Source organism: Bufo gargarizans, chromosome 5 (assembly GCF_014858855.1).
Source record: "Bufo gargarizans isolate SCDJY-AF-19 chromosome 5, ASM1485885v1, whole genome shotgun sequence".
NCBI lineage: Eukaryota > Metazoa > Chordata > Amphibia > Anura > Bufonidae > Bufo > Bufo gargarizans.
Window position 1 is genome coordinate 465,532,493 of NC_058084.1, and position 15,330 is coordinate 465,547,822.

Consider the following 15,330-nt stretch of genomic DNA (forward strand, 5'->3'; position numbering starts at 1 on the left):
AATGGTGGAGACCCTCACCTTTGGCCTCATACCGACAGGTGTATTAACGGAAACAACCCTCAGATTTGGAGCAAAGTTATCATCTACAGTATACTTATGGGACCACCTTTAATTTTGGACTGAAGAAGAACCTCAGATCTATATTAAAGGTAAGGTCTTTGGCTGCCTAAAACTGAACATTTGAATTAATTTGAAGTCTATTTTTTTTGGTTGGAGAAAATTCCTGAACCTCTATTAATGAGTCTACTGTCATAGTAGAAGGGAATCACTGAAATTTTTGTTAGAATTTTGCATAGGAAAAAAAGATCTACTATTGCATCCAATGATAAAGTATCCCCTTCTTTTTTGTGACTATGGCGAGACAATATGGGACGACATATCGAGCGGATCCAGTGAATTTATGGTTGGCACACACAGGCCCAATACCCGGAGAAGCTGGACCATACAGAGATGAAGCAAAAGCGCAGTTGTGGAAGGTCAGTGGCACAGAAGAAAAAATCCAGCCAGGTCATGAGCATCTGAAAACCCTCACGTTCTCAAGAAGGTGCTTGATCATTCCTTAGCGTGTGAACACAGCTGGATATCATACAAAGCACGGCACCAGGTACTAGGTTACTACAACACACACGTACACATGCAAAGCCCACCGTCTCCTACGCCTGGTATACAGGTTACGTTATATGCCCAAATGTATGTGGAACCCCTGACCATCTGCCCATTCCAGAACCATGGGCGCCGAACCCAGATTCATCATTAGACTGCCATTTCAGAGAACACATTTCCTCTGCTCCAAAGTCTACTGACGACCTGCTTTACACAACTTCAGCTGCTGCTTGGCATTGAAGCAGCTGCACTCAATCCTAGGATCAGGATGCACATTGACAAGAGGTCACCAGAAAGGTGTAAAGCAGGTTCTCAGTGTGAATCAGCTGGGCACAAATCTAAGATCACCATGCACAGAGTCCAGTGCTTTACACCACTCTACTCGCCACTTGGCATTGAGAATGGCTGTCTTAGGCTTGTGTGTAGCTGCTTCATAGTCCTGTGATGACATGCTGTACAACACTTCGGTCACTGCTTGGCATTGTGCATGGTGATCTTAGGACAGCGTGGAGGGGTTCACATATTTTTGGCCATATAGTGTATCTTCAGAGCGACTCACATGTGCAACTGCACTGAACAAAACTCCTCCATGTCCAGTGAGGTCAGAAGACACCAGTCACCTCATGGTCTCTATACCTGCAGTATCTGAGCACACCAGTGGCTTTATGGCCTCTCCCCTTGTCTGATGGCTTATTCATACATAAGATGAAGGGTGGAGCGTGGCAGCAGCCAGTGACAACATTTAGAAAGAGCAAGCAAGCGGCCCTTACCTCCTCAGAGCCGGAGCCAAAAATCAGAAGATCGAAAGGAATGGCAGCCACCATGTCGATGAGGAACCAGCCTTTGAAGTAGTGGATGGCGATCTTGCCCGGGTGGCTGACCACTTCTTCATTGGTGTTGACGTAGGTGGTGCGGAAGTTGATGAGGATGTCAATTATGAACATGATGTCAACCATCAAGTCCACCACACTGAGCGGGTTGCAGTAGCCGCACTTTTCTCTGTTTGGCTCCTCCTGGTCGTTCAGAAGGAAGGCGGCAGAGTACGGTGTGAAGATGGCGGTATAGATGACGAGCAGGAGGATCAGCCAGTCCCAGACGGCCTTGAAAGGACTGTAGTGGAGAATTGTCCATTTGTGGATACGAGGAGCTTGTAGCTTGTACTCGGGAAGGACATCGGCTCCTAGCGACAGGACCTGTGTGGACAGAAGGCATCACATGTTAAATATCACGTGTCACCTCATCTACTGCGGTCACTAAGGCAATGGTTTACCTGAAATGGAATGAACAAATATTGAAATTAAAGGGTAATCAGCCCAACATGGTGACAAGCCTAGGAGAACTGGACTGAAAAAGATCTAGGCCCCAACTTTATGGCCAAGAAACTGGAGACCATCTCAGGCAGTAGAGAACAAGAAGCCAGAATTTAAAAAAAAATATGGCTTATGTCTTCCAAGAAGAGCGCCACACCTGAGCATGGGTTGTGTCGGGTACTGCAGCTCAGCTCCACAGAAGTGACCAGGACCAAGCTGCAAAAAGCACACAGCCTGTGGACAGGTGTGCGTTGTTTCTTCTAACCCTGGTCTACCCCAGAGGAGACCATCACCATTCTGTCCGAGAAGGGTTGGAAAGGGGAAAATCAAAGAAACTCAAGGCCCTTGTGTCCCGGGACCACAGCAGGAAAGTGGCCACATTTTTATGAAGCCCTTCCACTTCTATATAGACCACTGGTCACTATCCGCTGGCCACAAGAGATGGTTTGCAACGGACGGAAAGTGTTCCTTCCAATACGATTTGCTAATGTGGCAAATGTATTTTTTTTCTGTGTCTTTAGCAGATTTGTTTCCTAACCCTTTATCCGTCACAAAATGCAGATCTGATCTCGTGGCTCCAAAAATATGGTAATTACAATGTCACGCCTCTCCTGTTGTGTGAGGTTACGGGAAGCGCACAGATCTGTGAAGGCTGGAAGACGCAACGCTCTGACATTCGGGTCTATATATATATATACACACACACACACACAGGAGAGGGGCCAGGGGCTTACAGCTCCAAGATCATTTCCGGGAAAGCTTTGTCTGATGCAGACACAATGGGGCACACTTACTGACAACGGCTTTTTATGCTGGTCTTAGTTTCCCCCTCTGCACTGCCGCTAGATACTTCTAATTTATGACAAGGTGTGTGCGTCTGTGGCAGTCCAGGCCCCTGGCTGGCATAGTTTTTAGCTAACATTTGCACCTGTTTCCAGCCATAAATGTAAACAGCCCCAACCCTATCACGCCCAACTGGTGTAACAAGGCACAAAACTGTCAAAATTGTGACGCATGGCCGGACAGAAAAGGGGACTTGTGACAATTTTTACGTCAAAAAGTGTTGCAAGTCCATTAGTAAATGTGCTCCAATGTCCATCCTCCAGAATGGGAAAGTGGAGGCTAAAACCTGGAACCAGTAGCTCCATATCGCCCTCTATGGGTACGTCACCCAGGCTCTTTCTTTTTCATTGACAGAGGAGAAGTTAGCTACTTCTGTAATGCCCCGGAGTGGCATTACCCCTTCTGTATTTATTGCAGGTCCTTCACAATGTGCATTCCTATGTTTGAAAGTGTTATGTTCAAGTGTAATTTACCTGGTTCACCAGTAGGTGGCAGCAAGCATGGCAGTGCTACAGTTACAGAGAATGGAACCCTTCTTTCCATTCTAATTCTCCCTCTATGGAGGGGAGGGGACTAGTTTCTCAGAGCAGTATAGCACACCCCCAGCTAGGGGAAGGGTGTGCAGCAGGCGCACGTCCCTGCTGGACTTGCCGCAGCCAAGCAAAGCGAGCCAGCTAGAGCACCTTCAACTCTGTTGGATATAGAGGTCACAGCTTGGAGCCTCAGAGGCCAGGAAGAAAGTTCCCTGGATTAAGCTAGAGTCAGACTACAGACTGCAGAAGCAGAGATTCTATTTAAGTCTGTCAGCACAGCAGAGCCAGACAGCGACAGATGTAGTAGAGAGGAGTTTGCCTGCAACAGTTTTGTTCATGCTAAAACCTGCTGGGAGCCAAGACAAAGTCAGTAAATTGTATGGAGAAACGTTTATTGAAAGTAAAGCTGCTTTTCAACTTCATCACAAGGTCTGGACTCAATTTATTCTTCATCCCCAAGTTAACTTATCCCCTTTTTCTGCTGTGGAAGACAACGCCTGGGGTCCAGTGTATCCAGGTAGGAGCACCGTGACACGTGCACACAACATTAAGGGTCGTTATAGGCCACACTATACCACTCGAACATTCCTACCCCTGGGTACCACCACCAACACCATTTCTTAAATGGACTCTGTCCCGTTGTTGCTTCACTGCAACTGGTGTCACGAATATTTCTTATAAAAGGGACCCCTGGTCGCTGTCGGACGTCGCAATTCCTCCCATGCAGATGACAGCCATGGAGGGTAAGGTCACTTTTGGTCATGGACACCAGATCCTGCTCCAATAAAGCATGCCTCTACAATGAGATAGGAGCAATAGAGGGAGGAGTCACTGTGACTGGCTGCCAGGAAGAGCTGTGAGAGGGAACTACGCAGATCCTCTGTGTTACAGTCCCATGAACAACTGTGGCGCTGTTCCTGTGACTGGTGTTGCAGCCCAGCCCTAGCCACCTGAATGGGGAAGAGTTGCAATACCAGATATGACCAACAGGAAGATGTGGCGCTTTTTTTTCTAATCCCTTTAAGAACATTTCACCTTAACAAAAAAAAAATGTCAATGAGCCCCGATCTCTGTGGGGCTATTACTCTTCTCTACTGTCTGGGGTCAATAATTACTAGACCTGAAGGTAGAACATACACCTGTTCCTCATCCACTGCCCTCTGATCACACCGACAAGATGATGAGGGATCAATTCTCTGCACCCTTGAAGACATCCATGGCTGCTGATGGGAGGTTGGACAGAGGAGTCTACAGTGGTGAGCAGCACTGAAAGCCATGTAAAGGGTTAATGCGCTTCGCTTGCGTGGTCTCCCTGCTGACCAATAATCTGAAGGCGCCATGAATCAGCCCAGGCCTCATGTTCTGCCGCCGCCTCCTTTTTATTTACAGGTTTATTAATGCGCTCTCACCAACATCGCCCCCTCTGCCTCATATCACCCACTGGTAATATCTACCCCCATCCCATCCATCTGCCCTCTTCCCAAACTTACTGCCTCTCCATAAGAAAATCTGCTGTCCCCCTTTTCCTGTGCTGTCCGTGTCTCACCCCCTCTATATTATCTGCCCCTCAGTCCTGAATTGTAGAAATTTGCCACCAATTCTCCATTATCTGCCCTTGTCATGGACTATTGACCCCTCTTCTTTATTACCCTCTCCTGTACTGTCAGCTATATACCCTCTCCTGTACTGTCAGCTATATACTACTGTACTGTCAGCTATATACCCCCTGTACTGTCAGCTATATACTACTGTACTGTCAGCTATATACCCTCTCCTGTACTGTCAGCTATATACCCCCTCTACTGTACTGTCAGCTATATACTACTGTACTGTCTGCTATATACCCTCTCCTGTACTGTCAGCTATATACCCCCTCTACTGTACTGTCAGCTATATACCCTCTCCTGTACTGTCAGCTATATACCAGCTCTACTGTACTGTCAGCTATATACTCTCTCCTGTACTGTCAGCTATATACTATTGTACTGTCTGCTATATACCCTCTCCTGTACTGGCAGCTATATACCCCCTCTACTGTACTGTCAGCTATATACTCTCTCCTGTACTGTCAGCTATATACCAGCTCTACTGTACTGTCAGCTATATACTCTCTCCTGTACTGTCAGCTATATACTATTGTACTGTCTGCTATATACCCTCTCCTGTACTGTCAGCTATATACCCCCTCTACTGTAATGTCAGCTATATACCCCTTCTTCTGTACTGTCAGCTATATACCCCCTTCCCCTGTACTGTCAGCTATATACCCCCTTCCCCTGTACTGTCAGCTATATACCCCCTCTCCTGTACTGTCAGCTATATACCCCCTCTTTTGTACTGTCAGCTATATACCACCCTCTCCTCTACTGTCAGATATAAAACCCTCTCCTGTACTGTCAGCTATATACCCCCATCCTATACTGGTGGCTATATACAGCTCCTGTACCGATTTCTCTATACCCATGTTGCTGAGTTAACACACAAAGTTGTAAGTTCTCACATCTAGTTAACGCGTTATGACTGTGACTGTTAACTCTGCTACATCTGTATTTGTGCTGAACAGTAGAACAATGTACCACAACAACTAGAGTCTACTAAATCTTCCTGAAGGTCTTTTGCAGTCAAGGGTTCTGATCTGCCTTTCTAGAATTCCTACGAGCAGCTGTCTCTGAAATTTTTCTTTGGTCTTCAAGATCTTCTCTTCACCTCCACTGCCATTTCCTAATTACATTTTGAACTGAGGGAATGGCAACCTGAAGATGCTTTGCTATCTTCTTATAGCCTTCTCCTGCCTCAGCCATTTACATTTTCAGAGTGTAAGGCAACCGATTAGAAGAACCCATGGCTGATGTTTTTTGGGACAAGGTTATAGGAGTCTGGGTATTTATAAAGCTTTTAAATTTGCATCATCTGGCCTTTCCTAACTCGCCCCCTCCATATTCTCCTCTATAGTCTCCTGTATAGCTTGTTACTCACCCCCTCTATACTGTCCTCTATAGTCTCCTATAAAGACTGTTACTCGCCCCCTCTATACTGTCCTCTATAGTCTCCTATACAGGCTGTTACTCGCCCCCCTCCATACTGTTCTCTACATCTCCTGTACAGCCTGTTACTCGCCCCCTCCATACTGTCCTCTATAGTCACCTGTACAGCCTGTTACTCGCCCCCTCCATACTGTCCTCTATAGTCACCTGTACAGCCTGTTACTCGCCCCCTCCATACTGTCTTCTACATCTCCTGTATACCCTCATACTCACCCCCTCCATACTGTCTTCTACGTCATCTGTACAGCCTGTTACTCGTCCCTCTATACTGTCTTCTCTACGTCATCTGTACAGCCTGTTACTCACCTCCCTCTATACTGTCTTCTCTACGTGCCCTGTACAGCCTGTTGCTCGTCCCTCTATACTGTCTTCTCTACGTCATCTGTACAGCCTGTTACTCGTCCCTCTATACTGTCTACTCTACATCTCCTGTACAGCCTGTTACTCGCCCCCTCCATACTGTCCTCTATAGTCACCTGTACAGCCTGTTACTCGCCCCCTCGATACTGTCCTCTATAGTCACCTGTACAGCCTGTTACTCGCCCCCTCCATACGGTCCTCTATAGTCACCTGTACAGCCTGTTACTTACCTCCCTCTATACTGTCTTCTCTACGTGCCCTGTACAGCCTGTTGCTCGTCCCTCTATACTGTCTTCTCTACGTCTCCTGTACAGCCTGTTGCTCGTCCCTCTATACTGTCTACTCTGCGTCTCCTGTACAGCCTGTTACTCGCCCCCTCCATACTGTCCTCTACATCTCCTGTACAGCCTGTTACTCGCCCCTCTATACTGTCCTCTACATCTCCTGTATAGCCTGTTACTCGTCCCCTCCATACTGTCTTCTCTACGTGCCCTGTACAGCCTGTTGCTCGTCCCTCTATACTGTCTTCTCTACGTCTCCTGTACAGCCTGTTACTCGTCCCTCTATACTGTCTACTCTACGTCTCCTGTACAGCCTGTTACTCGTCCCTCTATACTGTCTTCTCTACGTCTCCTGTACAGCCTGTTACTCGCCCCTCTATACTGTCTTCTCTACGTCTCCTGTACAGCCTGTTACTCGCCCCTCTATACTGTCTTCTCTACGTCTCCTGTACAGCCTGTTACTCGTCCCTCTATACTGTCCTCTACATCTCCTGCATAGCCTGTTACTCGTCCCCTCCATACTGTCTTCTCTACGTCTCCTGTACAGCCTGTTACTCGTCCCTCTATACTGTCTTCTCTACGTCTCCTGTACAGCCTGTTACTCGCCCCTCTATACTGTCTTCTCTACGTCTCCTGTACAGCCTGTTACTCGTCCCTCTATACTGTCCTCTACATCTCCTGCATAGCCTGTTACTCGTCCCCTCCATACTGGCTTCTCTATGTCTCCTGTACTATCCTATGAATTGATGCGACTTATATTTGCAGGTAGCAGATAATGACTCTGAACAGTCACATCGCCCCCTCCCATAGTCTTCATTGTGGATGGGAGTGATTGTCCTGGGCCCGGTGTACAATGTTATCTTCCCGCGCACTCGCACACTTCGTCTATTTCTGGAGGCTCCTCCGCTCAATCCGCTGTCTGTGTCCTGCTCATTGTTCCCGTTTACAGTAAGAGCAGAAATCTGCAAGCTGGCAAAATCCTGCACATCCCGGGTGTGAGCAACGGAGACGCAACGCTCATATTCATACCGCCTGAGCGTACCACCGCTCCAGGATCCAACACATTTAATGCAAATCACAAGGTGTCAGCCGCTGTACCAGGACAAAACACTACAACCCCCTCCCTCCTCACAAGTCTTTTATACACAAGGTGCCTGCTGCTGTACCAGGAACGTACACTACAACCCCCTCCCTCCTCACAAGCCTTTTATACAAAAGGTGCCAGTCTTGTACCAGGAGCGTACACTACAACCCCCTCCCTCCTCCAAAGCCTGCAATACAGAAGCTGCCAGCTGCTGTACCAGGAGCGTACACTACAACCCCCTCCCTCCTCCCAAGCCTGCAATACAGAAGCTGCCAGCTGCTGTACCAGGAGCGTACACTACAACCCTCAACCTCCTTACAAGCCTCCCATACATAAGGTGCCAGCGGATGTACCAGGAGCATGCACTACAACCCCCTCCCTCCTCACAAGCCTCACACTGTGTTGACATGGCCCTATTCAGATTACTGCAGAAAATCTGTGTACAAACCAGACTGCAGCAGGTGGGTGACCTGTAGGCTCCAGGGACCCCACAGCAGTTCCGTGTGACCCTCCCTTCCCCTCTCATACTCCAGCACGTTCCTTCCTAGTAAGCAGAGCCTCAGCTGCTGCAGCGTCTCGCTGACACGTAGGGGCCGATCGTTAGAGATGCCGGGCTTCACAGCCAAGAAGAAATCAATGGAGTCAGCAGTGAGCTGTGAGATCAATACTGGGGGCTGAGACATGGACGGGGGCGAGCGCCGGGGACCTGACAGCATGCCCGCTCCTCAGCTGTCTGTATGCTAGAATATAAAGCGGCTTAAAGGGTAACTCCACCCAAAATGGATTATTGCCTTATTGCTTTACCTAGTCACAGGGCTTTGCAAAAATATTTCACCCAAGTGTGACTGTGGAAGCAGACGGCACAGCATGCCCCTGGAAGTGACATCACACTGGACAGTCAGTGACCACCGCAGCCGTCTGCACAATCTACTGCATGCTACTGACTTTACTGTATATTCATGATGGTTTGTGCTTCAATTCCTTGACATTTTCAAGATCTCTGCTTACTGTCAGGGAATGGAGACAATGTTGAGGCTGAACACCAGTGCAGACCTAGATCTGCTCAGGGTTTGCAACAATGTATCAGTGTAGGTAAGAGCTGTCACCTGTGTTTAGCCCACAGAGCATTGTCTACCAGGATACACTGTCACAAACTGCAGCTGTGTAAGGAGTAAACGGTTAGCAGGGGTGTAGATGGAGGGAGGGTCCTGTCTATGTTGCTGCTGGGAAGCAAGCAAGCCACTCTGTCATAGGATGTAACTAAAGAAGGCTTTCATTCACTGACAGCAAGCATATAACTTGAAATCGTTAAGAGATTGAAACACGGCGTACATTGGAAAGGAGAAGAACTAGTAACGATGTTGGACATCCTGGATTTGAACCTGCCAGGAGATAAGCGGCGCCAACAGAAAGTGATGGCATGCGGCATCCCCTCCTGGGCCATTCTCATATTGGTAGGGACCCCGGTGGCCTCATCCCCAGTGAGGACATGTCCGAGAACATCCAGATTATTCCTACATTACATAACATCCTAAAAGTAAGTGCCCCCTGAGGGTATATCTGCAGCTCAGCGCCCGCTGTGTACTCTGACATGTGATTGATCCGTGTGAGGCGCGAGCTCAGACGCTTATTGCAACGCCGCACACTAGGAGCTAGCGCTCTGTCCCCGCAGAGCTCACATGACGAAGCCGCAGCCGCTGAGCTGGGAAAAGTCTGCCCCATTCACAACCCAAATCCATAGCCTGTCACAAGAAAACCGCACAATCCCCGGCGGAAGAAATCTCCGATACCGCGCTGTACTGACAGTGTGATCTACGGCTGCAATAAAAAAGGTGAACGAACAACCACAAAAACCCGGCGCATCGTCCTTCTTCCCTAATGGAAACCTTCCTGGTCACAGTCCCCCTTGTTTCCCTATGAATGCGCTGCAGACACGCGCTCCGGTCCGGAAAACTGTACTGTGGCGGACCTTACACTGAATGGCGAACAGTACTGTCATACGGTGTGCAAATAAGGCTCTGTTCACGCTGCCATATTCTACTAGTAATATAACACCACCCTATAGTGCTGAAATGTGAGTAAATAAATAGCTAATACAGTGCTCCTATAATACCCCCATACAGTGCTCATGTAATACTACTATACAGTACTCCTATAATACCACCATACAGTGCTCCTACAATACCCCCATACAGTGCTCCTACAATACCCCCATACAGCGCTCATGTAATACTACTATACAGTACTCCTATAATACCGCCATACAGTGCTCCTACAATACCACCATACAAAGCTTCTGTAATACCACCATAAAGTGCTCCTACAATACCCCCATAAAGTGCTCCTACAATACCCCCATACAGTGCTCCTACAATACCCCCATACAGTGCTCCTACAATACCCCCATACAGTGCTCCTACAATACCCCCATACAGTGCTCCTACAATACCCCCATACAGCGCTCATGTAATACTACTATACAGTACTCCTATAATACCGCCATACAGTGCTCCTACAATACCACCATACAAAGCTTCTGTAATACCACCATAAAGTGCTCCTACAATACCCCCATACAGTGCTCCTACAATACCCCCATACAGTGCTCCTACAATACCCCCATACAGTGCTCATGTAATACTACTATACAGTGCTCCTATAATACCCCCATACAGTGCTCATGTAATACTACTATACAGTACTCCTATAATACCGCCATACAGTGCTCATATAATACCACCATAAAGTGCTCCTACAATACCATTATACAAAGCTTCTATAATACCCCCATACAGTGCTCTTATGATACCTCCATACAGTGCTCCTACAATACCACCATACAATGCTCTTATGATACCTCCATACAGTGCTCCTACAATACCACCATAAATTGCTCTTATGATACCTCCATACAGTGCTCCTATAATACCGCCATACTGTGATCCTACAATATCACCATACAAAGCTTCTATAATACCCCCATACAGTGCTCCTACAATGCTCTTATGATATCCCCATACAGTGATCCTGTAATACCACCACACAGTACTCATATAATACCACCATACACTGCTTATACACTACCACCAAATAGTACTTAAAGGGCATCTGTCAGCAGTTCTGTCCCTATGACACCGGCTGACCTGTTACATGTGCACTTGGCAGCTGAAGGCGTCTGTGTTGGTCCCATGTTCATATCTGTCCGCATGGCTGAGAAAAATGATGTTTTAATGTATGCAAATGAGCCTCTAGGAGCAACGGGGGCGTTACCCTTACTCCTAGAGGCTCTGCTTTCTGCCACGCCCACTACCCTTCGACTTCAGGAGAAGTCGGGGTCAGGTGTGATGACATTTTCACTGCCTGGTCCTGTCAATCAAAGTGTAGAGGGAGAGGCAGAAGCAGAGCCTCTAGGTGTAATGGCAACGCCCCCATTGCTCCTAGAGGTTCATTTGCATATAATAAAACATCATTGTTCTCAGCAATGAGCACACATATGAACATGGGACCATCGTCTTCAGCTGCCAAGCGCACATGTAACAGGTCAGCCAGTGTCATAGGTACAAAACTGCTGACAGATGCCCTTTAAATAACAGCTGAACACGTCAAGTAATCCAATAACAGCACTATACAGTGTGCAAACAATACTGCTACACAGGGAGTGCAGAATTATTAGGCAAGTTGTATTTTTGAGGATTAATTTTATTATTGAACAACAACCATGTTCTCAATGAACCCAAAAAACTCATTAATATCAAAGCTGAATATTTTTGGAAGTAGTTTTTAGTTTGTTTTTAGTTTTAGCTATTTTAGGGGGATATCTGTGTGTGCAGGTGACTATTACTGTGCATAATTATTAGGCAACCTAACAAAAAACAAATATATACCCATTTCAATTATTTATTTTTACCAGTGAAACCAATATAACATCTCAACATTCACAAATATACATTTCTGACATTCAAAAACAAAACAAAAACAAATCAGTGACCAATATAGCCACCTTTCTTTGCAAGGACACTCAAAAGCCTGCCATCCATGGATTCTGTCAGTGTTTTGATCTGTTCACCATCAACATTGCGTGCAGCAGCAACCACAGCCTCCCAGACACTGTTCAGAGAGGTGGACTGTTTTCCCTCCTTGTAAATCTCACATTTGATGATGGACCACAGGTTCTCAATGGGGTTCAGATCAGGTGAACAAGGAGGCCATGTCATTAGATTTTCTTCTTTTATACCCTTTCTTGCCAGCCACGTTGTGGAGTACTTGGACGCGTGATGGAGCATTGTCCTGCATGAAAATCAGGTTTTTCTTACCTTGCAGACTTCTTCCTGTACCACTGCTTGAAGAAGGTGTCTTCCAGAAACTGGCAGTAGGACTGGGAGTTGAGCTTGACTCCATCCTCAACCCAAAAAGGCCCCACAAGCTCATCTTTGATGATACCAGCCCAAACCAGTACTCCACCTCCACCTTGCTGGCGTCTGAGTCGGACTGGAGCTCTCTGCCCTTTACCAATCCAGTCACGGGCCCATCCATCTGGCCCATCAAGACTCACTCTCATTTCATCAGTCCATAAAACCTTAGAAAAATCAGTCTTGAGATATTTCTTGGCCCAGTCTTGACGTTTCAGCTTGTGTGTCTTGTTCAGTGGTGGTCGTCTTTCAGCCTTTCTTACCTTGGCCATGTCTCTGAGTATTGCCCACCTTGTGCTTTTGGGCACTCCAGTGATGTTGCAGCTCTGAAATATGGCCAAACTGGTGGCAAGTGGCATCTTGGCAGCTGCACGCTTGACTTTTCTCAGTTCATGGGCAGTTATTTTGCGCCTTGGTTTTTCCACACTCTTCTTGCGACCCTGTTGACTATTTTGAATAAAATGCTTGATTGTTCGATGATCACGCTTCAGAAGCTTTGCAATTTTAAGAGTGCTGCATCCCTCTGCAAGATATCTCACTATTTTTGACTTTTCTGAGCCTGTCAAGTCCTTCTTTTGACCCATTTTGCCAAAGGAAAGGAAGTTGCCTAATAATTATGCACACCTGATATAGGGTGTTGATGTCATTAGACCACACCCCTTCTCATTACAGAGATGCACATCACCTAATATGCTTAATTGGTAGTAGGCTTTCGAGCCTATACAGCTTGGAGTAAGACAACATGCATAAAGAGGATGATGTGGTCAAAATACTCATTTGCCTAATAATTCTGCACTCCCTGTACAATATGTCTGCAATACACGGACAGCGGCCGTGTGCGCTCTGGGGCTGCAATCCGCAAGATACGGAGCGGTGCGGAGGCACGGAGCGGAAGCACTGCGGAGCACTTCCGCGGGATTTCGGTCCGTGGCTCCAAACCGCAAAAAATAGAACATTTTGCGGATAGTGGTGCCCGCTGTTAGTGTCCACGTTCACAAACGGCGGTCACGCGGCTATTTGCGGTCCACAGCACGAGCCCTTTTACAGACTATTTATAGGAGAAGCTCCGAAGATTAGTTTTCATTTGTGCAACAGACACACGGATCCTTCACGGACGCATCAGTGACCATCTTATCACGGATTTCATCACAGACATGTGAATAAGGCCTAAGATCAGGCTCGCCCGTCTGGTGGCTGGCCCTGTATGGGGGTCATGGGAGCAGTGAGCAGCGCCCTATCATGTGTCCTGTCCATGAGGCGTCGGCTGGGTTCCCGCTGCATGTTCTCCGCCGCGCTCTGCGTCCCCGTGTGAACTCAATATCACAATCAGAGAAACTGCAGGTTCAGCAGCCGAGCGTCTGCCGGCGCCGTCGTCTGTGTCAGATCCGTTGTCACTTCTAGTAAATACAACTAAGTGTTAATATTCCTGCGCCGAACAGCGATAAAATGGTGAGTACGGTATAATCATAAACCGCCGTGCAGACGCTGATGTGTCTCTGATTATAATTACATCTGATGCTTCCCTCTGCCTAATAATCCTGGCACGCCCCCCCTGCTGCCGCCGCCGCTGCTCTCCGTGTGTGCACGTCCTCCCAGACTCGCACATTTTCTAGGTCGGCTGCTTTCGGGTATCAGACAAAAATGATGCATGATCCTGTCCTGAAATCCTACAAGATCATGCATCAGCTTCTTTGCAGTTTCCCCATACATCTTGTATTGCTGCCTGGAAACTGTCAACAAGCAGGCCATCTGCTGTTGAGAAATCCTATCACGTCTTTACATTTAGGGCTCATGCCCACGAACATAAGGGCTCCGGGCCCGTTCTGCGGACCGAAAATGAATGGAGTCTGCGATCCGCATACGATGGTCCGCACCGCAAAAAAGTAGTGCATGCACTCTCTAGTGCTTCCGTGGGGTTTCGATCCGTGCTTCCGCTTCAAGTCAATGGGTCCGCATCCGTGATGCACACGGCCGGTGCCCGGTGTACTGCGGACCCGCCCTATGCAGACCGCAGTACGGCCATGGCGGGGCAACGGCCATGTGCATGAGCCCTTAGGCCTCTTTCACGCGGCCGTAGTGCTCCTGTGGCCATATTGCAGGCTGCATACGGCGGTTCCGCAATACACGGGGCACCGGCTGCGTGCATTCCGCATCACCGATGCGGAACCATTCACTTGGATGGGTCTGCAAATCCGGAGATGCGGTCCGGAATGGAAGCACGGAACGGAACCCCACGGAGGCATTACGGAGTGCTTCCGTGGGGTTCCAATCCGTGCTTCCGTTCCACACAAAAATAGAACTTGATCTTTTTTGCGGAACGAACGGATCACGGACCTATTAAAGTTAAATGGGTCTGGATCCGTTCCGGCCGCCACACGGATGTTGCCCATGCGTTCGTGTGAAAGAGGCCTCAATCTGTTTATTTTGTGAATACCCAGCGCCGTTCGGCTCATTAGGAGCCTGATGAATATATGAATTTCTAATACTTACACGTATTTGTACCCGAGCAATGAGTTACAGCGTATTAAGGGTTAATGAGCGGTGCTATACAGGGTGCTAAAGGGTTAATGAGACCCACTGATGATTCACAGCTGGATAGCCCTACGCATTCAACTAAGAAACCTACTAAGCATATCAGATCCGTCAACAGCAACTTGCTGGTTGTTTCCTTTTAGCAAAAAGAGAATATTTTTTTTTTTTTAAAAGTGCAAACAAAGAGAAATTGCACACAGAAAATTTAGGCGCAGAATATGCCCTAACATTCTGTGTGTTTTAGCCCTCCCATAGAGTACAATGGAAATTTCCAAGCAGAAGCCACACAAAAAATGCGACATATCAAACACAGCCTGGATTTCTCCCCAAG

General features: G+C 47.6%; 1 protein-coding gene across 1 annotated transcript in view; it reads right to left on the reverse strand.

Moving 5' to 3' along the window:
• Positions 1 to 15,330, reverse strand: part of KCNH2 (potassium voltage-gated channel subfamily H member 2) — a 228,966-nt gene that overhangs the window by 14,559 nt on the left and 199,077 nt on the right. Inside the window, exon 6 of the mRNA XM_044294760.1 lies at positions 1,374 to 1,796. Within this exon, the coding sequence (XP_044150695.1) occupies positions 1,374 to 1,796 (423 nt within the window). The remainder of the gene's footprint in view (positions 1 to 1,373; positions 1,797 to 15,330) is intronic.